Genomic DNA, 26231 nt, shown 5'->3' with positions numbered 1-26231 from the left:
ACGTACTGCATGCCTTTCAGAGTATGTGTTATTGATGAGCTGGTGAGTTGTACTTTAGTGTTCAGTGGAACTTGTATTGAAGCTGCTAAAGTGGGCTTTAGCTGAGTAATCAATGATTTTTGCTCAATGCCCATTTCATTTCTCATGGAAGAAAGATTTAGATAATTTCCCCCCAACAAGTCCTTGCTGTATTGTGTAGTTTGACTTTGTTTGGATTTCCACCACATTCCTACTTAGAAATGGGTGCTAGATCACTTGAAACATGTAGACAGAAATCTTAAAAGTTAAAAGTAATGTTAAACTCAGATGAATATGAGAACACGACACAGTGGTGTTTGTTCAGAATAGGACTTGATGCCTTTTGATCCACCAAGATCATCTCCCTATTGGTGCAGTACCCCATGAATGATTTAAGGAAGACCATTCTTCCTATAGTAGTGACTGAGACGCTCCGACTTTTTGTTGTGTGGCACGTAATTCTATCACAGGTCATTTTATTGATTAGCTTCCTGTTGTCTCGTATATATGCACACCTGACCTCACAAATATTAACAGATGTCTTTGGTTGCCGACAAAGAAATAGCCTAATTCTGGTCATACCTTTTCTGCCAACCCAACTTTAGTCACAATTCACAAAGCTACATTGAGGTTCTTTCCCAATGTAAAGTGAATTGAGAATTCTGGGTCATAGACACATTTCATTAACGTAATTCATACATTATCAGACAAATTTGATTCATATTATGTGCTATATATGTTTGCATATCTGAACTTTAATGTCTTATAAAAAAAGAAAGTTGCAGTGACTTGGTGGAACAAGTCTTGTTGGCTAGTCTGGCTTAGCAGACTTAGTTTGCGGTGACGTCTCTCTCTCACTAACCTAGCTAGTTAAAGTTGCCTGCCTGTCTCGAGTTCAACACTCATACACTATTCATTGACATATCACATCACTCCAGCCCAACTCCTGCCCTGGTCAAACCTTGTTGTTTTAAGCGCAACTTTACTTTTTTGGCCTTTCAGTTTCTGCAATGTAAACGTCTGAAATGGCTATGTAGAATAACTATTTTGGAGAAAAACTCAATCACTCAAAGAGTTTTTTTTATTTCTTTCAACAGGAACCATTGGGAGTTGGTTTGAAGAAAAGGAAAGTGTGACCTTTTCTTTAATGGTATGTATGCAAATTATTCTAGACCATTTTGTGATAGAATTCACGGAGAGCAATGCTGTTGTATATAGCATAGCCATAGCATAGTCTAAAGCATTATTTATATATAACATTGATTTGAATATTAAACGATGAATCCAACAGATCTCTTCTCACTGTGTTTTTCTCTCTGGTGTAAACTGTAGTTGGCTTTTCTCTCTGGTGTAAACTGTAGTTGGCTTTTCTCTCTGGTGTAAACTGTAGTTGGCTTTTCTCTCTGGTGTAAACTGTAGTTGGCTTTTCTCTCTGGTGTAAACTGTAGTTGGCTTTTCTCTCTGGTGTAAACTGTAGTTGGCTTTTCTCTCTGGTGTAAACTGTAGTTGGCTTTTCTCTCTGGTGTAAACTGTGGTGTAAACTGCTTTTCTTTGGTCATATCTATTCTGTTATTATATTGAGGAAGCTTTCAGGCTCTAGATACTCCAAGTAACAAAAAAAGCTAAAGTATTACACACATCAACAACAAAAAACACACCTATAGTGCAATTTGGGAGGAATTATTTCAGGGTTGATTTCATGATAGATCTCTGATCAGTTGGCTTTAATTTAAAGATTTAGCTTCAGGGATGATTCATTCTGCATTGTATACTCTCAGTAGAGCTACTGTATTGTCCACTGCTTTATTCAGAATGACTTGTTCTGGGCACGGTATGCCATTAGTTGCATACCTGTTAATTGGAATACTGTGTACATTTAACAGATTGTGAAGTAGGCCTAGATGTTATGTGGATTTCACTGGACTCCTATTAAATTGCTAAATGTTGCTGCCATATGAAGCATTTAAAATGCATCTCATTCAATGTTTTAAAAGTACTTAGATGTTTGTGAGCAATTTCATGATGGTTTCATCAACATTTCTGAGTAGAGCTTGTTATTAATAAAATCCTCAGTCATGAATAAACTAATGCTTTACATTTAGTTTTATATTGCAAGACTAATTATTGTGAGTGCTTTTTTTTCTTCACAAAGCATGTGAAATGTATCCATGGTTAATTGATGTATTAAGGTCATGGGATGTGAATTATTAAACTCCCCATCGGAGGCCAAATGAGGGTGTGGTGGTAGAGTGGAAATCAGGCTACCTGCCTTAAGAAATACCCTGGACTAGGTTCAAATGACACCCTATTCACTATACAGGGCACTTCATTTGACTAGGGCCCATAGGGAATAGGAAACCATTTGAGACTGACAAACTCGCTCTTATGCTTTGCCATGAGAGGAGACTGGTGTGTGTTCAAAATGGCGCTCTATCACCTACACAGGGCACTGGTCAAAAGTAGTGCACTGTACATGGACCATAAGAGCTCAAATCAGTCGAATCAACAGTGTAGAATTTGTTGATTTAGTAACTCCAAAACGTAGTCTACGCATCATTATACAACGGGTGGGTCTATTCCTGAATGCTGATTGGTTAAAACCGCATTCTACACATCAATAACCTCCCACAAAATGACCCTACTTTTATTTATTTCACAGAGCAAGAAGAGGACTGTTCTGAATCATGAAGAAATCACGTGGCCATAAGTCAGACCACGGGAAAGGAGGAGGGGGTACAGACACACACACACACACACACACACGCACACACATGCACACACGAATACACACACACACACACCAATTGTTTCATTTAAAATAATGGAGATACGTAAAATGCTTTCATACAACCTTTGGTCCCACTAACTCTCTGATAAAATGACTTAAACAAATAGGAAAATACAGATTAAAATGTGTAACATAACCTACAATAAATTGTAAACAGTAACATTAAACATTAATACTAACAAAAATGAATACAAGAAATGTAAAAAAGTCACACAAACAACCTTAAAGGGTGGTTGTCGAGCTTAGCTATCGTCATCCTGTCAGGCTGTTCTGACAGGTGTGGCCTCCTTGACTGTGATTGTCCAGGCGATGAGGCTGCCATCTTGGAGACAGAGGACCTGGACTTCATGGGAGGGATGGGAGGGGGAGGGGGTCTTGACCCTGACACCATCTCCCTGGCCTCAGTCACAGCCGTCACCACTAACGTCTCCAACAAGAGGTAAGCACAGCACGCTTCTATGGTGCTTGTGGTTTGCTATTCAATTTACACATGAAATACATTTCTATGTACACTGAACAAAAATATACATGCAACAAGTTCAAAGATTTTACTGAGTTACAGTTCATATAAGGAAATCAGTCAACGGAAATGAATTCATTAGGCCCTAAACTATGGGTTTCACATGACTGGGAATACAAATTGCACAGATCCCTTTAAAAAAAAAAAACAGAGGCGTGGATCAGAAAACCAGTCAGTATCTGGTGTGACCACCATTTGCCTCATGCAGCACAACATATCTCCTTCACATGGAGTTGATCAGGCTGTTGATTGTGGCCTGTGGAATGTTGTCCCACTCATCTTCAATGGCTGTGCGAAGTTGCTGGATATTGGCGGGAACTGGAACATCCCAAACATGCTCAATGGGTGACATGTCTGGTGAGTATGTAGGCCATGGAAGAACTGAGTCATTTTCTGGGAACACCGTACACCTGGTGACCCTGTCAGAGTGCATTGTGCCCGGCCCGCCACAGGAGTCACTAGTGCGCGATGGGACAGGAAGATCCCTGCCGGCCAAACCCTTCCCTAATCCGGACGACTCTGGGCCAATTGTGTGCCACCCCATGTGTCTCCCGGTCGCGGCCGGCTGCGACAGAGCCTGAACTCGAATCAGGATCTCTAAGATCAGCTTTTATATTGCAGATAGATTGTAGCTTCCATCAATGTAATTCTCTGCATCATTTCCAATCCCCCATATATATATTTTTTAATTAAAAAAAAATATATTTTCCTTTATTATTTTCCTGTAACCCTGTAATGGACAACAACACCTCTACTTCCAGCTTATACATACTATACACATTTTAAATAGTATAAGCTACATGGACAGTACCAAAACAAATAATATAATGATTCTGTCTCTTCGCAGCTAAATCTGCAGAGCAGGGATGGTTGTATCCCAGGCTGATTTTCTTTTCTTGAGTGGATGGTTGGGGGGACCGGAACATAATTACAAATCATTTGTAGACTGCAAATTGACCGTAAACAGATATATTATATGACTAAGATATTAATCATTTCAAACCTTACTTACGATCACGTGTCTCTCTATTATGCGTGGGAATACTTGGGAACAGATTTCTAATGAAAATCATGGAGCTGATTTCCTGGTGTTTTTAGTATTTTATTTTAAAACATTCGGTGGGGCACCAGCTGGGGAACCCTGACATACACGATGTCTGCCATCTGCACGGTACAGTTGAAACCTGGATTCATCCATGAAGAGCACACTTCTCCAGTGTTTCAGTGGCCATGGAAGGTGAGCATTCGCCCACTGAAGACAATGCCAAACTGCAGTCAGGTCAAGACCCCGGTGAGGACGCAAGCATCTGTGGCATTGTATTGTGTGACAAAACTGCACATTTTAGAGTGGCCTTTTATTGCCCCCAGCACAAGGTCCACCTGCGTAATGATCATGCTGTTTAATCAGCTTCTTGATCTGCCACACCTGTCAGGTGAATGGATTATCTTGGCAGAGGAGAAATACTCACTAACAGGGATGTAAAGAAATTTGTGCAAAACAATTGAGATAAATAAGCTTTTTGTGAGTATGGAACATTTCTGGGATCTTTTATTTCAGCTTATGAAATATGGAACCAAAACTTTACATGCTGTGTTCATATTTTTGTTCATTGAAGTAAGATAACATAGAAGCAAACTCTGAGTGTTGGATTGAAGACACGTGTTTCAATGACATTGTTTACAATGTAGTATCCTGTAGTTTTACAGAATTCTGAAATGAAAGTCTGCATTGATTTAATCATACTAAAACATATTTCTAACATGTGTCTAACGTCTTTCTAATGTGTGTCTAACGTCAGATCAAAACCAGACATTAAGATGGAACCTAGTGCCGGGAGACCAGTGGATTACCAAGTAAATTAAACTATACAGTATGCTCAATGAATCAAGGAATAATCAGAATTTAACATATTGTTGTACTCCAGAGTGTTTATACATGATAACCCTATTTCACCAGGTTAGTGTTACCATCGTAGAGGCCAGACAGCTAGTAGGGCTGAACATGGACCCAGTGGTCTGTGTGGAGATCGGAGACGATAAGAAGTACACTCAGATGAAGGAGTCGACAAACTGCCCATATTACAATGAGGTAACCAACCTGCCCTGGAATGATAATGCGGAGGAGGAGGTTGATGATGAGGGTGATGATGATGACGAGTGTGATGATGATTATAACAAGGTCTACAGCATTGTACTTGAATATTTAGTAATTTTTCAAGAAAGCTACACATTTTAACAGCAAACTTCATTACCCTCATGCATTTATTTTATCTCACATTTCTCTTTTAGTATTTTGTCTTTGACTTCCACGTCCCATCGGATGTTATGTTTGACAAGATCCTGAAGCTGTCGGTGAGTAGCTCTACCACAAACAAACAAACAGCTGCGCTATAAATCCCCTCCCTATCTAGATAAATGGGGAGCCATGGGAATCGCTGTCTATTATTCATACAGTCTATTATTCCCCTCCCTATCTAGATAAATGGGGAGCCATGGGAATCGCTGTCTATTATTCATACAGTCTATTATTCCCCTCCCTATCTAGATGAATGGAGAGCCATGGGAATCGCTGTCTATTATTCATACAGTCTATAATTCCCCTCCCTATCTAGATGAATGGGGAGCCATGGGAATCGCTGTCTATTATTCATACAGTCTATTATTCCCCTCCCTATCTAGATGAATGGGGAGCATACAGTCTATTATTCCCCCCTATCTAGATGAATGGGGAGCCATGGGAATCGCTGTCTATTATTCATACAGTCTATTATTCCCCTCCCTATCTAGACGAATGGGGAGCATACAGTCTATTATTCCCCTCCCTATCTAGATGAATGGGGAGCCATGGGAATCGCTGTCTATTATTCATACAGTCTATTATTCCCCTCCCTATCTAGATGAATGGGGAGCATACAGTCTATTATTCCCCTCCCTATCTAGATGAATGGGGAGCCATGGGAATCGCTGTCTATTATTCATACAGTCTATTATTCCCCTCCCTATCTAGATGAATGGAGAGCCATGGGAATCACTGTCTATTATTCATACAGTCTTTCATAATAGTCAACTCAGGTCACATGTTGCTGAAGCACATTGCAATCTGTTTATCTATCCCTCAGGTCATCCACTCCAAGAACCTGCTGCGTAGTGGCACCCTGGTTGGCTCCTTCAAACTGGACATAGGCACCGTCTACTCACAGCCAGGTCAGGGAGAAACAGAGAGAAACGTAGTAGCTACTAGTGACCCATCTATGGTTCTGGTGCTGACCGTTGTTCATATTCATGTTGATGTTTTATTTTATTTAAAAAATGTTCAACAGAACACCAGTTTTTCCACAAATGGGCCCTTCTCTCTGACCCTGATGACATCACTGCCGGGTGCAAAGGTTACATTAAATGTGACATCGCCGTTGTGGGGAAAGGAGACAACATCAAGACTCCCCACAAGGCCACAGAAACTGATGAAGATGACGTAGAAGGGTAAACAATGACCAACATATTACTGGGGATATGAATGAACCCTAACCAACATATTACTGGGGATATGAATGAGCCCTAACCTACATATTACTGGGGATATGAATGAACCCTAACCTACATATTACTGGGGATATGAATGAACCCTAACCTACATATTACTGGGGATATGAATGAACCCTAACCTACATATTACTGGGGATATGAATGAGCCCTAACCTACATATTACTGGGGATATGAATGAGCCCTAACCTACATATTACTGGGGATATGAATGAGCCCTAACCTACATATTACTGGGGATATGAATGAGCCCTAACCTACATATTACTGGGGACATGAATGAGCCCTAACCTACATATTATTGGGGATATGAATGAGCCCTAACCTACATATTACTGGGGATATGAATGAACCCTAACCTACATATTACTGGGGATATGAATGAGCCCTAACCTACATATTACTGGGGATATGAATGAGCCCTAACCTACATATTACTGGGGATATGAATGAACCCTAACCTACATATTACCAGGGATATGAGTGAACCCTAACCTACATATTACCAGGGATATGAATGAACCCTGACCTACATATTACTGGGGATATGAATGAACCCTAACCTACACATTACTGGGGATATGAATGAACCCTAACCTACATATTACTGGGGATATGAGTGAACCCTAACCAACATATTACTGGGGATATGAGTGAACCCTAACCAACACATTACTGGGGATATGAATGAACCCTAACCTACATATTACTGGGGAAATGAATGAGAATAGCACTAATACTGTAGAGGTAATTAACCCTAACCTACATATTACTGGGGATATGAATGAGAATAGCACTAATACTGTAGAGGTAATTAACCCTAACCTACATATTACTGGGGATATGAGTGAGTAAAGTAGTAATTGTAGAAGTAAATTACCCAACAAAATGTTGCTTAGGGCCCCCAAGAGGCTGACTCCATGTGTGGGTATGGATGTGGGTACACAGACCCGCAAGCCACTGCGGCCCCTCACCCCCATCAAAGTTGCCCCTCCCTGCTCTAAAGAGCCCTTTGAAAGATCTCCCATCTCACAATTCTTGCTTACTTTCTATTGCTGTTTTAGTCATAGAGATAAAATACAGTGTGTTACAAGTGTTCTCTTTGATTCTGTGGTTTCAGTAACCTGCTGTTACCTGAGGGGGTTCCCGCGGAGCGCCAGTGGGCTCGCTACTATGTGAAGATCTATCGAGCCGAGGGCCTTCCCAAGATGAACACCAGCATCATGGCTAATGTCAAGAAGGCTTTTATAGGGGAGAACAAGGACCTTGTGGACCCTTATGTACAAATACTGTTCGCTGGCCAGAGGGTAAGATAAAGCACTGTTCTGGTGCTATGCTGTGTTACGTTAAACTATGTTATGTTATTCTGTGTTACGTTAAACTATGTTATGTTATTCTGTGTTACGTTAAACTATGTTATGTTATTTGTATTTATTAAGGATCCCCATTAGCTCTCCTGGGGTCCAGCAATATTAAGGCAGTTATATACAATAAAGAAATATGACATTACATTTCATAACACTTTTCACAACACATTAATTGTGTGCACTCAGGCCACTACTCTACTACCACATATCTACAATACAATATCCATGTGTATGTGTGTGTAGAGTGTGTGTGTTATCATGTGTGCGTGTGTCTGTTAAACTATGTTATGTTACGCTATGTTATGTTACGCAATGTTATGTTACGCAATGCTATGTTACGCAATGTTATGTTACGTTATGTTACGCTATGTTATGCTATGTTATGTTACGTTATGTTATGTTACGCAATGTTATGTAACGCAATGTTATGCTACGCAATGTTATGTTACGCAATGTTATGTTACGCAATGTTATGCAACGCTATGTTATGCTATGTTATGTTACGGTATGTTATGTTACGTTATGTTACGCTATGTTATGCTATGTTATGTTACGTTATGTTATGTTACGCTATGTTATGTTACGCTATGTTACGTTACGCTATGTTATGTTACGTTATGTTACGCTATGTTATGCTATGCTATGTTACGTTATGTTATGTTACGCAATGTTATGTTACGCTATGTTATGTTACGTTATGTTATGTTACGCTATGTTATGCTATGTTATGTTACGTTATGTTATGTTACGCAATGTTATGCAACGCAATGTTATGTTACGGTATGTTATGCAACGCAATGTTATGTTACGCTATGTTATGTTATTCTATGTTATGTTAAACTATGTTTTGTTATTCTATGTTATGTTAAACTATGTTTTGTTATTCTATGTTATGTTAAACTATGTTATGTTATTCTATGTTATGTTAAACTATGTTTTGTTATTCTATGTTATGTTAAACTATGTTTTGTTATTCTATGTTATGTTAAACTATGTTATGTTATTCTATGTTATGTTAAACTATGTTTTGTTATTCTATGTTATGTTAAACTATGTTATGTTATTCTATGTTATGTTAAACTATGTTTTGTTATTCTATGTTATGTTAAACTATGTTATGTTATTCTATCTTATGTTAAACTATGTTATGCTACGCTATGTTATGCTACGCTATGTTATGTTATTCTATGTTATGTTAAACTATGTTTTGTTATTCTATGTTATGTTAAACTATGTTATGTTATTCTACATTATGTTAAACTATGTTTTGTTATTCTATGTTATGGTAAACTATGTTATGTTATTCTATCTTATGTTAAACTATGTTATTCTACGCTATGTTATGCTACGCTATGTTATGCTACGCTATGTTATGTTTAACTATGTTATGCTACGCAATGTTATGTTAAACTATGCTATGCTATGCTACGCAATGTTATGTTAAACTATATAATGCTACAGCATGTTATGCTATGCTATGTTATGCTATTCCCCTCCCTATCTGGACTGCTTTGTGATCCCAGGGGAAAACATCTATCCAGAAGAGCAGCTACGAGCCCATCTGGAACGAGCAGATCATCTTCACTGAGATGTTTCCACCGCTCTGCAAACGCATGAAGGTCCAGATCCGCGACTCAGACAAAGTGAACGACGTGGCCCTCGGAACACACTTCATTGACCTGAGAAAGATCGCCAATGATGGAGACAAAGGTGCTTCAGTGGAGACATGTTTACCTTAATTCAGAAGATATTGTGTATTGTGTTTCTTTCTTTTCATTTCTTTTTTTCTGTGTTTCATTTTTGATGTATTTGGTGTTTGTATAAAGCAGGGCTCTCCCAGCCTGCTCCTGGAGAGTTACCATACTGTAGGTTTTCACTCCAACCCTGTTCCTGGAGAGCTACCCTCCTGTAGGTTTCACTCCAACCCTGTTCCTGGACAGCTCCCTCCTGTAGGTTTTCACTCTAACCCCGTTCCTGGGGAGCTCCCTCCTGTAGGTTTTCACTGTAACCCTGTTCCTGGAGAGCTACCCTCCTGTAGGTTTCACTCCAACCCTGTTCCTGGAGAGCTACCCTCCTGTAGGTTTCACTGTCCAGGAACAGGGTTAGAGTGAAAACCTACAGGAGGGAGCTCTCCAGGAACAGGGTTAGAGTGAACACCTACAGGAGGGAGCTGTCCAGGAACAGGGTTGGAGAGCCCTGGTATAGAGTAAAGTAAACTGTAATGCGTGCCAAGTCCCAGCTGGACCAATTTGGGGAAGTGTTACCTCATGAAAAGTTTGACCAAGTGTAAACGACCGAGAAGTGGGTTTTTCCAGTGTGTGGTCCGGAGTTGGCTGTGTTAGCGCTCCAATCTCCAAAAGCACTTGCCAAGTAGCCATTCTCTTAACAACCATACTCTTCTCTGCCAGGCTTCCTTCCCACCCTGGGTCCGGCCTGGGTAAACATGTATGGCTCCACGCGTAGCTACACCATCATGGACGAGCACCAGGACCTGAACGAGGGTCTGGGGGAGGGGGTGTCTTTCAGGGCCCGTCTGCTGGTCAGCCTGTGTGTGGAGATCCTGGACACCTCCTCTCCGGAGGTTATGAGCTCTACAGAGGTCAAGGTGGAGGGGGTGCCCAAAATCTCAGAGGTGGGTCTCTCATACACACACACACACACACACACACACACACACACACACACACACACACACACACACACACACACACACACACACACACACACACACACACACACACACACACACACACACATTGTCTCTCTCTCTCTCTCTCTCTCTTTGTCTCCTGTCTCTCTCGGTCTCTGTGTTTCTCTGTGTCTCTCTGTGTGTGAGTGTCTTTCTCTCTCTATCTCTCTATCTCTCTATCTCTCGCTCTCTCTCACACTCTTTCTGTCTTTCTTTCTTTCTTCCTTGGGTGAGTGCTCAAGCAGACAAACCCTCCTACGGTGACTCACACCTCAAAACAACAGGTCATCACGGTGCAATCTGACTAAATTATTCATCTTTATTTAGCTGATCTCTGACGCTACATTATTAACTGTCTGTTTCCATTAATAAAGGTCTTTTATGTGTTCAGACAATGTAAGTCACAGAGCCGATCGAGTGAGGGACCGTCTATGTAACCGTTACAGGTCTTTGCCAGAGTCCTGGACCAGAACTCTGCATGCACCATATTTCCATACTCATCATGGAAATACTCACCATACTCTCATATATTTCCATACATCATACACCATATTGTACACATTACAGTATTCTCAAACCATACACTATATATACAAAAGTATGTGGACACCCCATCAAATTAGTGGATTCAGCTATTTCATCCACACCCATTGCTGACACGTGTATAAAATCGGGCACAGAGCCATGCAATCTCCATAGACAAACATTAGTAGTAAATGGCCTTACTGAAGAGCTCAGTGACTTTCAACGTGGCACCGTCATAGGATGCCACTTTTCCAACAAGTCAGTTCATCAATATCACATTTCTGCCCTGCTAGAGCTGCCCCGGTAAACTGTAAGTGCTGTTGTTGTGAAGAGGAAACGTCTAGGGACAACGACGGCTCAGCTGCGAAGTGGTTGACCACACAAGCTCACAGAACGGGACCGCCAAGTGTTGAAGCACAGAAATAATCGGTCCTCAGTTGCAACACTCACTACCAAGTTCCAAACTGCCTCTGGAAGCAACATCAGCACAATAACTGTTAGTCTGAAGCTTCATGAAACAGGTTTCCATGTCCAAGCAGCCACACACAAGCCTAAGATCACCATGCACAATGTCAGCTGGTGTGGTGTAAAGCTTGCCACCTTTGGACTCTTGAGCATTAGAAACACATAGCCTGGAGTGATGAATCACACTTTTTTTATTTTCCCTTTATTTAACTAGGCAAGTCAGTTAAGAACAAATTCTTATATACAATGACAGCCTAGGAACAGTAGGTTAACTGCCTTGTTCAAGGGCAGAACAACAGATTTTTATCTTGTCAGCTCAGGGATTTGATCTAGCAACCTTTCAGTTACTGGCCCAACACTCTAACCACTAGGCTACCTGTCGCCCCGACTGAAGAATCAGGGTTTGGTGGGTGCCGAGAGAACGCTACCAGCCACAATGCATAGTGTCAACTGTAAAGTTTCGAGGAGGAGGAATAATGATTTTTGAATGAGATGTTCGATGAACAGGTGTCCACATTCTTTTGTTTATGTAATGTACATCTAGTGATCACATATGACGGTTTCCATATTAATCTTTGTGTCTCCATCCCTCCAGAATGCCATTGTGAATGTGGGGGGGATTATTCCTGTTATAATGTATTTCCATGTTAATGTTTGTGTCTCTCTCCATCCAGAGCGCCACAGGGAAAGTGGAGGAGTTCTTCCTCTTCGGGGCGTTCCTGGAGGCCACCATGATTGACAGGAAGATTGGGGACAAACCAATCTGCTTCGAGGTTACAATAGGTTTGTAGCTTCAATAGCTCAGCCAATGAGCCAACATGACATCATCCTTTATGAGGAAACAGCAAGCATTTTTAAAACGGTCTGTTTGAGCTGTTTTTTAAGTGTTTTAGGATGAGTCAACATTATTTAGGTATGAGTTAATAGAATATAAACTTTTAAAAGTGAGATTTACTGTACAGTTACTGTAAAACTAGTCCTGGGTTGTTAATCTAGGAATAGCCTCAATACGTACCTAAGAAACCATCCATCAATGAAGATTCTCCATTGACAATTATTTTTTATCCATTACTAGGCTTAATCTGGGTCCGTGTAACTAACCTTTGATTTACACTACCGTCCAAAGTTTGGGGTCACTTAGAAATGTCCTTGTTTTTCAAAGAAAAGCCCATTTTTGTCCATTAAAATAACATCAAATTGATCAGAAATACAGTGTAGACATTGTTAATGTTGTACATTTTTATTGTAGCTGGAAACGGCTGATTTTTATATGGAATATCTACATAGGCGTACAGAGGCCCATTATCAGCAACCATCACTCCTGTGTTCCAATGGCATGTTGTGTTAGCTAATCCAAGTGTATCATTTCAAAAGGCTAATTGATCATTAGAAAACCCTATTGCAATTATGTTAGCACAGCTGAAAACTGTTGTTCTGATTAAAGAAGCAATAAAACTGGCCTTCTTTAGACTAGTTGAGTATCTGCATCAGCATTTGTGGGTTCGATTACAGGCTAGAAACAAAGACATTTCCTTTCTATCCTTGTTCTGAGAAATGAAGGCTATTCCATGCGAGAAATTGCCAAGAAACTGAAGATCTCGTACAACACTGTGTACTACTCCCTTCACAGAACAGCACAAACTGTCTCTAACCAGAATAGAAAGAGGATTGGGAGGCCCCGGTGCACAACTGAGCAAGAGGACAAGTACATTAGAGTGTCTAGTTTGAGAAACAGACGCCTCACAAGTCCTCAACTGGCAGCTTCATTAAATAGTACCCGCAAAACACCAGTCTCAACGTCAACAGTGAAGAGGCGACTCCGGGATGCTGGCCTTCTAGGCAGAAGCTTGTAATCAAACCCACAAATGTTGATGCTCCAGATACTCAACTAGTCTAAAGAAGGCCAGTTTTATTGCTTCTTTAATCAGAACAACAGTTTTCAGCTGTGCTAACAAAATTACAAAAGGGTTTTCTAATGATCAATTAGCCTTTTAAAATGATAAACTTGGATTAGCTAACATAACGTGCCATTGGATCACAGGAGTGATGGTTGCTGATAAGAGGCCTCTGTACGCCTTTGTACATATTCCATTAAAAATCAGCAGTTTCCTGCTACAATAGTCATTTACAACATTAACAACGTCTACACTATATTTCCGAACAATTTGATGATATTTTAACGAACAAAAAAATTTGCATTTCTTTCAAAAACAAGGACATTTCTAAGTGACCCCAAACTTTTGAACGGCAGTGTATATCGCCATATTTTAAACTTTCGTCTTTTAACCAGGTAACTATGGGAGTGAGATTGATGGTGTGACCAAACTCAAGTCGAGTAGCGGGAAGAAGAGTGGGGGAGACGGAGATGAAGAGGAGACAGAGCTGATCCATGGATCTAGTGATGAAGAGGAGGGAGATGATGACAATGACCTGGTCTCAGTGTCCACCACCCCGCCGATGAAACCAGTCATCACCGACAGGTCAGATCCAAACAGACACATTAGCTAAAAGACCTGGTCTCAGTGTCCACCATCCCACCCATGAAACCAGTCATCACCGACAGGTCAGATCCAAACAGACACATTAGATAATGACCTGGTCTCAGTGTCCACCATCCCACCCATGAAACCAGCCATCACCGACAGGTCAGATCCAAACAGACACATTAGCTAAAAGACCTGGTCTCAGTGTCCACCATCCCACCCATGAAACCAGTCATCACTGATAGATCAGCTCTAGGGTTGCAAAATTCTGGGAACTTTCAATAACTTCCATGGTTTTCCAGAAATCCTGGTTGGAGGATTCCGGATTTCCTGCTTATTTCCTCCTGATTCAAGGGATCCTCCAACCGGGATTTTGGGAAAATGTGTGAATTTATTAAAGTTCCTAGAATTTTGCAACCCTAGTCAAATCCCACAGATTCAGATTCATTAGCAGAGTACCCCAGCGTGCCAAGCTGGTTGAAAGGAAGTTATTTCTGGTTGTGAACTAGATCTAACGACAATCCTTTCAGCTAGTTTTCCTGCCGGGATTGTTGTTTTCTATTCTCTGCAACTGGATCGTAAGTCTCTCTAGGTCAGGTTTCATTCTCTCTTTCTCATCTCAAACCTTCAGAAACTATTTCCACCTGCCTTACTTTGAGAGGAAGCCGTGTATTTACATCAAGAGCTGGTGGCAGGACCAGAGAAGAAGACTGTACAATGCCAACCTTATAGACAACATTGCCGATAAACTGGTGGGTCAATCAATCACTGTTACCCAATTGAAATGTGTAATAATGACATTAGTAAAACTTAATAAATAGTACCATTACAAACATTCTTAAAACATCAGAGTAATGTTATATCATGTCTATAACACTGTGTCAACAGGAGGAGGGTCTGAACGATGTTCAGGAGGTCATTAAGACAGAGAAGGCATATCCTGAACGCAGACTGAGAGGGGTCTTGGAGGATCTCAGCAATGGATGCAGGTCTCTACTGACCCTTTAACCCTACTGAGGACTACTGGCTCTATACTGATAACCCTACTGAGGTCTACTGGCTCTATACTGATAACCCTACTGAGTCCTACTGGCTCTATACTGATAACCCTACTGAGTCCTACTGGCTCTATACTGATAACCCTACTGAGTCCTACTGGCTCTATACTGATAACCCTACTGAGTCCTACTGGCTCTATACTGATAACCCTACTGAGTCCTACTGGCTCTATACTGATAACCCTACTGAGTCCTACTGGCTCTATACTGATAACCCTACTGAGTCCTACTGGCTCTATACTGATAACCCTACTGAGTCCTACTGGCTCTATACTGATAACACTACTGAGTCCTACTGGCTCTATACTGATAACCCTACTGAGTCCTACTGGCTCTATACTGATAACCCTACTGAGTCCTACTGGCTCTATACTGATAACACTACTGAGTCCTACTGGCTCTATACTGATAACCCTACTGAGTCCTACTGGCTCTATACTGATAACCCTACTGAGTCCTACTGGCTCTATACTGATAACCCTACTGAGTCCTACTGGCTCTATACTGATAACCCTACTGAGTCCTACTGGCTCTATACTGATAACCCTACTGAGTCCTACTGGCTCTATACTGATAACCCTACTGAGTCCTACTGGCTCTATACTGATAACACTACTGAGTCCTACTGGCTCTATACTGATAACCCTACTGAGTCCTACTGGCTCTATACTGATAACCCTACTGAGTCCTACTGGCTCTATACTGATAACACTACTGAGTCCTACTGGCTCTATACTGATAACCCTACTGAGTCCTACTGGCTCTATACTGATAACCCTACTGAGTCCTACTGGCTCTATACTGATAACCCTACTGAGTCCTACTGGCTCTATACTGATAACGCTACTGAGTCCTACTGGCTCTATACTGATAACCCTACTGAGTCCTACTGGCTCTGTACTGATAACCCTACTGAGTCCTACTGGCTCTATACTGATAACACTACTGAGTCCTACTGGCTCTATACTGATAACACTACTGAGTCCTACTGGCTCTATACTGATAACACTACTGAGTCCTACTGGCTCTATACTGATAACCATACTGAGTCCTACTGGCTCTATACTGACCCTTTATCACTGCTGATTACTACTACTGGCTCTGTACTGTCTTACTCAATTCCTTGTTTTTAGGAGGACATTGTCTGTACCCAGTAAGCCCTGGTCAAAAGTAGTGCACTATATAGGGTTTAGGGTGCCATTTGGTACACTAGCATTGACTGACATTTAATGATTTTTTTTCAGTCAATTTCTGACTCTGGCTAACAAGGACCAAAACCAGACTGGGAGGACCAAGCTGGACAAAGAGAGACTCAAGTCCTGCATGAGGGAACTGGTACGGCACACATGATCCATGATTGTAATGTTTCTATATATGATTCTCTGTCACATATTACACCTAGTCCTGGACTAAAAAGCTATTTCTACTGAGCCTGCTTTTTAGTTCAAGACTGGGATTGATCTGTGTCCAGGAAACAGGCCATTCATGTGGTGTGTCAGTGGTAAAAGGTGTACTTGTCTCATTGTGTTTGTTTTTAGGAGAACTTAGGTCAGCAGGCTAAGACCATCAGGACACAGGTGAAGAAGAACACAGTGAGGGATAAGATCAAGCTGGTGCAGAACTTTCTCCACAAGCTCAGGTTCCTAGCTGATGAGGTAAGTCAGGAAGGAGTGTATATACGATACGTATACAGTAGTTAATCAATCTAAAACTATTGATTACATTCCAGATGTCTTTGTTCACCTTTCTTTTCCTTTATATTGTGTATATTTGTTGAATGGTTGTTATTGTTGTTTTTACCCTGATTGCACTATGCATTTTCCAATTGGGACAGTAAATATATTTGAGATTGATTGATTGGTTGATTGACTGACTGACTGATTTGTAATTGCAGCCGCAGCACAGTATCCCTGACATCTACATCTGGATGATGAGTAATAACAAGCGAATCGCCTATGCCCGTGTCCCCTCCAAAGACATCCTGTACTCCGGGGTGGACGAGGAGACTGGGAAGGACTGTGGCAAAGTCAAAACCATCTTCCTTAAGGTCTTTGAATAGTTATTCTACATCCAAAACCAAACGCCTATTTCCTCTTCCAGTGTGTGTTTATTAATTTAGTTTGAAATCCCCTAAAAGTAATAATTACAGCCATTCCCATTTCAGTTTTCACTTGTTCTGAACCACTGCTGCTGTGTCCATCTGATTTCCATTCATGTGTTTGCCTCATCATGCCCAGCTGCCTGGTAAGAAGGGCTTTGGGGCAGCTGGCTGGACAGTGCAGGCTAAGACAGAGATCTACCTGTGGCTGGGTCTGAACCGTCAGAGGAAAGACTTCCTGTCTGGTCTGCCCAACGGCTTTGAGGAGAACAAGATGCTGAAAGGACCTGGCTCACAGTCTGCTCCCCCCATCAGCCTCACATACATGAGTAAGAGGGACTGAGAGACAGATGGCGTCGGATTCACCACATATATCACTATGCATACCGGAAACTAGAGAATCCCATTGATTACATTAACAGCGGTCTAGACACATGAGTAAGGGAGAAGGTTATGTCCCATGCATGTGCCACACATATCCACATATAACATAGAAATAGAGTGATTAGAAAGGACAGATCCCTCAGACTTACCCTGGTGGTCTCGGATCGGTCTGTGCTTTGTAGCAAACTCCCCTAATGTATTTTCTAGTAGTTCTAATTCTATTCAAATATTGTATCACTACGAATAAGGGAAGCTAGAGAATCCCATTGATAAATGTCCCCCCCTCCTCCACAGTGAAGCAGATCTTCCAGCTGAGGGTCCATATGTACCAGGCTCGCAGCCTGTTTGCGGCAGACAGCAGCGGCCTCTCTGACCCCTTCGCCAGGGTCTTCTTCTCCACACACAGCCAGGTCACAGAGGTAGGACAACTAGATTTGTTTGTTTGTTTATTCGTTTAAAAAAATACAGTGATTCCACAAATATAACTTTCTATCATCTTTAAAGTAATATAAGTATAAGAATAACAGAATGGTGAATGAGAGTAACAAGATGGTGTATGAATGAATAAATGAATGATTGTCACTATCTGCCCAGGTGTTGAATGAGACACTGTGTCCCACCTGGGACCAGCTGATGGTGTTCGACAATGTAGAACTGTTCGGAGAGGTCGGCGAACTCAGGGACGACCCTCCTATAATCGTCATAGAAATCTATGACCAGGACACGGTGGTAAGCACAATGCCTGGTCAGAACCCAGACCCACCTTTCCTTGCTTCTCCAGTCCTCTGAGTAACATAAATGACATGTATTTGAATGAGATTTTGTAGATACAGTAGTAGGTGCTTTGTTAGCATCATTGTCACGTAATGTTGCAACTTATATGTTTATCTGATTTTACAGAATTGATATGAATTATATTTGAAAGAATGTATATGTTTACTCAACTGATGATCTGATATCTATTCCTGAACATAAACACCATTGTTTTGGATGACCCTGGCTCGGGATAAGTAGAGTGTGAATTGAATTCTGATTGAAGTCTGGAAGTAGTGGAGGAGAGCATTATGCCCTGAGGCAGGGCTCTCCTAGCCTCGTACGAACCATGCTGATCTTGCAAGCTTACGAGATCTTACGAGATCTGATCAGGATAATTCGTACGAGGCTAGTGCTCTCAAACCCTGTTCCTGGAGAGCTACCCTCATGCACGTTTTTGCTCCAGTTCTAACTAACCTGATATGGATTCAGCTTATCAACTAGCTAATTATTAGAATCAGGTGTGCTTGATTAGGGTTGGAGCGAAAACATACAGGACGGTAGCTCTCCAGGAACAGGTTTGTATAGCCTTGGACCAAGGCATGCAAGAGGTATAAGATCTAGCTGGAAAGACACATTCACTGGACATCAGCCTTACCCCTCTTGCATTCCTTCTATGGAAGCTTTTTGCTTATGCGGTACAGTGGATATGTTTGAGTGTCGTTTCCATAATTGTTTTTAGCCTGGTCCCAGATCGTGTCTGAAGTTTGTGCGTATAGCTAACTCCTAAAGTCAAGTTGGCAAAACTGTACAAACAGATCTGGGACCAGGCTAGTTGATTTTCATTGTTCTGTTGTATCATCTTGAGCTTTGAAGCATGTGCATTGTAAAGCCATGCCTCTTTGTTGGGTAAGCTAATACCATACTTAACCTATTGATGAATGATGTGGCATGAACACCCTCTATTGTATTCATGCTACTGTTTTTTAAATATCAAATTGTTCTATTAAAACGCTTGTAATGTGAACACCGGCCAATTTCCTCGGATTGTAGATAGTACAGTATTACAAAGAGACCATTCTTTCAAATATTTAAACCTTAATTCATAATTGTGGACATGGTGTGGTCCTTGATTTATCAAAGCAGGTTCAGGATTATATTTTGATTGTCTTCCTGTTATGTTACGATGTGACTCCAGGGCAAAGCAGAGTTCATGGGCAGGACTTTCGCCAAGCCCATAACTAAGATGGCTGACGAACACTACGGACCTCCACGTTTCCCTCCCCAACTAGAGTACTACCAGATCTATAGGGGGAACTGCACCGCTGGAGAGATGCTGGCAGCCTTCGAACTGCTGCAGGTGAGCCTGGAAATAGATCAACCTCAACATTCTTTGTCCCAAAGTGGAGGGAAATTGATTATGGGACAAATAAAGGTAGAAGTTGAACGAACGTTTACTTTCAAAGTTGATGTATTCTGAGATTTCCTAGGTTAATAATAGTAAAACGAAATATTATTTCTGCCAATCATGTGACAATAGATTATTTGATTAGAGCCAAATGAATCAGTAATGCTGATGTCTGTAACGTCTGTTCATGTTTCAGATTGGTCCGCATGGTAAAGCTGACCTGCCGCCCATCGACGGTCCTTCAGACATGGACCGTGGTCCCATCCTACCTGTCCCTCTGGGCATCAGACCAGTCCTCAGCAAGTACAGGATTGAGGTTGGCGTTAACCTCCTCTTAGTGTACAGGAAGTGTAGCTGTCAATATTGCTGTAACATTTAGGAAATGCTTATGTACTGCTTATGAATGTGTTATGAATGGGTTATGAAGGCCTGATGTAGATACCCTTTAAATAAAGTGTTACTGAAATGTTCCCCTTTTCCAGGTGCTGTTCTGGGGGCTCAGGGACCTGAAGAGGGTCAACCTAGCCGCGGTGGACAGGCCTCGTGTGGACATAGAATGTGCCGGTAAAGGGGTCCAGTCTTCCCTGATCCAGAACTACAAGAAAAATCCCAACTTTGGCACCCTGGTTAAGATGTTTGAGGTGGTAAGTTCTCTTTAAAATCATTCCATCATTCACCTGGTTCTCACCTAATAACAACCAAAATATGACGACTTTCCCATGAAGTTGTGATATCGTCATGAAAACCACATCTTTATCTTACTGTAACAGTGGTTATATGTGGTTATATGAAGTCTTCTCAACCAGAAAACCGTTGGTTGTAATGTGGTTATATGAAGTCTTCTCAACCAGAAAACCGTTTTACAACAAGGAAATTACACAATTAAGATACCATGTGCCAAATGTGGCCCATTTATTTCCTGTGAACTTATGTTCTCCAGGATCTGCCTGAGAACGAGCTGCTCCACCCTCCCCTGAACATCAGAGTGGTGGACTGCAGAGCGTTCGGTCGCTACACCTTAGTGGGGAACCATGCTGTCACCACACTACGCAAGTTCATCTACCGGGCAGCAGACAAGCAAGCCAACAACTGGAACACTCAAGGTACACACACATGTACACACACACACATGTACACACACATGTACACACACATGTACACACACACACACACACACACACACACACACACACACACACACACACACACACACACACACACACACACACACACACCTCGTAGTGCCCTTACACTTTGCAGAGGTCGGGAAGATAAATTATTTGTACAAATGTTACTCATGCAGTCTTTCTCCTCCACCAGAGGAGATCATTGTCAACTACGAGCCAGAACCCTCCATCAAGAAGATGGAGACCATGGTTAAGCTGGACTCTGTAAGATCTCATCACACCATTACACTAATGTTCATTTGAATAATAAACTTGAATATAACCTCCTGAGTTGTAATATGGCCGATATGATATGTTTTGTGGTCTTTTTCAGGGGTCTGATGCGGTGGTTAAAATTGAGGTAGGTGTTACGACGTCTCTGTTTCTTAATGTTAAAAGCATTTGTAGGTGAATGTTTATTTGTTAAAGGTTGTACAGTGGTTTAAAATAGTAAAAGAGCTATTGCAACCTGTAATCTAACCTGACATTGATGTTGTAGGAGGATGATAAGGGAGGGAAGAAGAAGAAGAGAAAGAAGGGAGGAGACGAGGTGGAGGAGGAAGAGTTTGATGAGAGCATGTTGGATTGGTGGTCAAAGTACTTCGCCTCGATCGAAACTCTGATGGAGGTGAGGCCATCCGTGAAAATGGCATTGTTATTTTGTTTTTTTTGTACAGAATGTAAAATTGTATACAATTAAACATTATCATCTTATGGCTACATTTGGATACTCATGAATTAATTTTAAAAGGGATCCTTTCTGTGTATTTCATAGTATTGGTTTGTGTGTGACTCGGTAGATTCTCAAGGCTCAGGAGGCAGCTATGGCAGATGCCGAGGAGAAAGAGGACCAAGATATTTCTGCTGAGGGTGGAGGTAACAAATGCAATCCTACACTGTGAAAACACCTGAGCAGTAGATCTAGCACATCTAGGATTTATCTATATACATTTTATACAAATATACATATTTTTATGTATCTTCAATATGTTTTCATGTTAAGGTTGCTGATGATTGTTAATTTGGTAGAGATTGAAAATGTAGATACCATAGATACAGACAAACCTTAAAGTATTGTAGATAGTCCAGCATAATCATGAATCTTTGCATATTGATAATTGGACTTTAAAGTACAACGTAATTATTGCGGTCGAAGGGAATTATCAGGTTGTGTACTATGTTCACTTTCATGTCACTACTATACAGTATGTGCTGTCCTCTTGGAATCAGGACAACCCATACTACTAACCCTTCCCATAATCCCTGACCTCTCTGTCATAGTTCATCTCTGCATACATTTACACAGACACGAATCCATTATGCCGGTCATGAAAGTTGGCTATGAAACATATGAACAATTATACGAATAAAACACACATAAATAGTTAAGTATAGATTTGAATTAACATGATACATAAAACTGTTTATATAAAACTAACTTAAATAAATATTTTTTGAATCCCAAATGGACTATTATGCAGAGATTGTGTGCAAAGTTTTTGACCTATTGGCTAAATGTTGTATGAGTTATTCTGAAAGGTCTGTTGCACTGGCATTCACAGTGGCGATTTCAACATGAACAAATTGGTAGGGCAAGCTTAATCAGCAAAGCTCATGATATGCATCGAAACCAGTACACTACACCGGCTACACATTGAATGCACTAATAACCAACCCCAAAAATGTGTTTTGAGCCACACACAAACATTGTAATGTTTGGGTTATGATCAGTTTATGGCTACTTCCCATATCTTTAACTCTTATTGCACGGTAGACCATGACAGTCGCACACTTTTATAGAGTCAACTAGCTAGTAATCAGTCTGCAATATTGCGACACTGCATACGTCTGCTAGTTACAAAGGGGCCCAGTTAACAATATGTAACATTTATAACGCTAGTCCCTCGCTTCATCTATTGCACAGCTCCAGTTTCATCAAAGATACAGTGGCTTGCGAAAGTAATGCCCTTTGGCATTTTTCCTATTTTGTTGCCTTACAACCTGGAATTAAAATAGATTTTTTTTTGGGGGGGGGGGGTTGTATCATTTGATTTCCACAACATGCCACCACTTTGAAGATGCAAAATATTTTTATTGTGAAACAAACAAGAAATAAGACCAAAAAATTTAAACTTGAGCGTGCATAACTATTCACCCCCCCCCCCCCCCCCCCCAAAGTCAATACTTTGTAGAGCCACCTTTTGCAGCAATTACAGCTGCAAGTCTCTTGGGGTATGTCTTTATAAGCTTGGCACATCTAGCCACTGGGATTTCTGCCCATTCTTCAAGGCAAAACTGCTCCAGCTCCTTCAAGTTGGATGGGTTCCGCTGGTGTACAGCAATCTTTAAGCCATACCACAGATTCTCAATTGAATTGAGGTCTGGGCTTTGACTAGGCCATTCCAAGACATTTAAATGTTTCCCCTTAAACCACTCGAGTGTTGTTTTAGCAGTATGCTTGGGGTCATTGTCCTGCTGGAAGGTGAACCTCCGTCCCAGTCTCAAATCTCTGGAAGACTGAAACAGGTTTCCCTCAAGAATTTCCCTGTATTTAGCGCCATCCATCATTCCTTAAATTTGACCAGTTTCCCAGTCCCTGCCCATGATGAGAGCTGTTGGGTTTTACATTTTAGTCTCATCTGACCAGAGTACCTTCTTCCATATGTTTGGGGAGTCCCCCACATGCCTTTTGGCAAACACCAAACGTGTTTGCTTATTTTTTTCTTTAAGCAATGGCTGTTTTCTGGCCACTCTTCCGTAAAGCCCAACTCTGTGGAGTGTACGGCTTAAAGTGGTCCTATGGATACTCCAATGTGGAGCTTTGCAGCTCCTTCAGGGTTATCTTTGGTCACTTTGTTGCCTCTCTGATTAATGCCCTCCTTGCCTGGTCCGTGAGTTTTGGTGGGCGGCCCTCTCTTGGCAGGGTTGTTGTAGTGCCATATTCTTTCAATTTTTTAATAATGGATTTAATGGTGCTCCATAGGAGGTTCAAAGTTTCAGATTTTTTTTTATAACCCAACCCTGATCTGTACTTCTCCACAACTTTATCCCTGACCTGTTTGGAGAGCTCCTTGGTCTTCATGGTGCCGCTTGCTTGGTGGTGCCACTTGCTTAGTGGTGTTGCAGACTCTGGCTGTCACACTCTGACCTAGGAAAGCTGTATTTTCTCTGTTTAGTTAGGTCGGGGTGTGATAGGTGGATGGGCATTCTATGTTTTTTGTGTCTATGTTTAGTTCTTGTTTTTCTATGTCTATGTTGAGTTTTGGGATGATCTCCAATTAGAGGCAGCTGGTTCGTGTTGTCTCTAATTGGAGGTCATATTTAAGTTGGGGTTTGTCTATGGGGTTTTGTGGTTAGTTGTTTTCTGTTTAGTTCCTTGACGGAACTGTTGACGGTCGTTTTTTATTTTTTTTGATTTAGTGTTTTCATTCAAGTAAAATATGAGCACTTTACACGCCGCGCCTTGGTCCCGTTTGTATGACCCTCGTTACACTGGGGCCTTTCAGAACAGGTGTATATTTACTGAGATCATGTGACAAGGACCCTTTCTTCTCACCTATCTGCTGCCTTTGATACTGTGAACCATCAGATCCTCCTCTCCACCCTCTCCAAGTTGGGCATCTCCGGCGCGGCCCACGCTTGGATTGCGTCCTACCTGACAGGTCGCTCCTACCAGGTGGCGTGGCGAGAATCTGTCTCCGCACCATGCGCTCTCACCACTGGTGTCCTCCAGGGCTCTGTTCTAGGCCCTCTCCTATTCTCGCTATACACCAAGTCACTTGGCTCTGTCATATCTTCACATGGTCTCTCCTATCATTGCTATGCAGACGACACACAATTAATCTTCTCCTTTCCCCCTTCTGATAACCAGGCGGCGAATCGCATCTCTGCATGTCTGTCAGACATATCAGTGTGGATGACAGATCACCAGCTCAAGCTAAACCTCGGCAAGACGGAGCTGCTCTTCCTCCCGGGGAAGGACTGCCCGTTCCATGATCTCGCCATCACGGTTGACAATTCCCTTGTGTCCTCCTCCCAGAGTGCTAAGAACCTTGGCGTGATCCTGGACAACACCCTGTCATTCTCCACTAACATCAAGGCGGTGACCCGATCCTGTAGGTTCATGCTCTACAACATTCGCAGAGTACGACCCTGCCTCACACAGGAAGCGGCGCAGGTCCTAATCCAGGCACTTGTCATCTCCCGTCTGGATTACTGCAACTCGCTGTTGGCTGGGCTCCCTGCCTGTGCCATTAAACCCCTACAACTCATCCAGAACGCCGCAGCCCGTCTGGTGTTCAACCTTCCCAAGTTCTCTCACGTCACCCCGCTCCTCCGCTTTCTCCACTGGCTTCCAGTTGAAGCTCGCATCCGCTACAAGACCATGGTGATTGCCTACGGAGCTGTGAAGGGAACGGCACCTCCATACCTTCAGGCTCTGATCAGGCCCTACACCCAAACAAGGGCACTGCGTTCATCCACCTCTGGCCTGCTGGCCCCCCTACCTCTGAGGAAGCACAGTTCCCGCTCAGCCCAGTCAAAACTGTTCGCTGCTCTGGCACCCCAATGGTGGAACAAGCTCCCTCACGACGCCAGGACAGCGGAGTCAGTCACCACCTTCTGGAGACACCTGAAACCCCACCTCTTTAAGGAATACCTAAAAGATTTAGATGCACTATTGTAAAGTGGTTGTTCCACTGGATATCATAAGGTGAATGCACCAATTTGTAAGTCGCTCTGGATAAGAGCGTCTGCTAAATGACTTAAATGTAATGTAAATGTGACAGATCATTTGACACTTAGATTGCACACAGGTGGACTTTATTTAACTAATTATGTGACTTCTGAAGGTAATTGGTGGCACCAGATCTTATTTAGGGGCTTCATAGCAAAGGGGGTGAATACATATGCACGCACCACTTTTCCATTTTTAATAAAATAAAAAATATAAAAAATTCTTCACTTCAC

At 41.8% G+C, this 26231-nt stretch overlaps 1 protein-coding gene across 1 annotated transcript in view; it reads left to right on the top strand.

The window, feature by feature from the left end:
* The window catches only part of LOC106611328 (otoferlin), a 59784-nt gene that overhangs the window by 7600 nt on the left and 25953 nt on the right, over window positions 1-26231 (top strand). Inside the window, exons 3-29 of the mRNA XM_045724957.2 lie at window positions 3113-3245; window positions 5126-5180; window positions 5284-5415; window positions 5616-5678; window positions 6446-6530; window positions 6647-6806; window positions 7988-8174; window positions 9758-9944; window positions 10643-10866; window positions 12588-12696; window positions 14204-14393; window positions 15028-15148; window positions 15285-15385; window positions 16699-16789; window positions 16993-17109; window positions 17349-17501; window positions 17692-17881; window positions 18231-18355; window positions 18531-18665; window positions 19888-20049; window positions 20294-20413; window positions 20580-20741; window positions 21038-21200; window positions 21418-21488; window positions 21598-21630; window positions 21763-21891; window positions 22064-22139. Of these exons, the coding sequence (XP_045580913.1) occupies window positions 3113-3245; window positions 5126-5180; window positions 5284-5415; window positions 5616-5678; window positions 6446-6530; window positions 6647-6806; window positions 7988-8174; window positions 9758-9944; window positions 10643-10866; window positions 12588-12696; window positions 14204-14393; window positions 15028-15148; window positions 15285-15385; window positions 16699-16789; window positions 16993-17109; window positions 17349-17501; window positions 17692-17881; window positions 18231-18355; window positions 18531-18665; window positions 19888-20049; window positions 20294-20413; window positions 20580-20741; window positions 21038-21200; window positions 21418-21488; window positions 21598-21630; window positions 21763-21891; window positions 22064-22139 (3474 nt within the window). The remainder of the gene's footprint in view (window positions 1-3112; window positions 3246-5125; window positions 5181-5283; window positions 5416-5615; window positions 5679-6445; window positions 6531-6646; window positions 6807-7987; window positions 8175-9757; window positions 9945-10642; window positions 10867-12587; window positions 12697-14203; window positions 14394-15027; window positions 15149-15284; window positions 15386-16698; window positions 16790-16992; window positions 17110-17348; window positions 17502-17691; window positions 17882-18230; window positions 18356-18530; window positions 18666-19887; window positions 20050-20293; window positions 20414-20579; window positions 20742-21037; window positions 21201-21417; window positions 21489-21597; window positions 21631-21762; window positions 21892-22063; window positions 22140-26231) is intronic.

This window comes from Salmo salar, chromosome 09, assembly GCF_965601325.2.
Source record: "Salmo salar chromosome 09, fSalSal1, whole genome shotgun sequence".
Lineage (NCBI taxonomy): Eukaryota > Metazoa > Chordata > Actinopteri > Salmoniformes > Salmonidae > Salmo > Salmo salar.
This window is presented reverse-complemented; position numbering and strand designations above follow the sequence as displayed.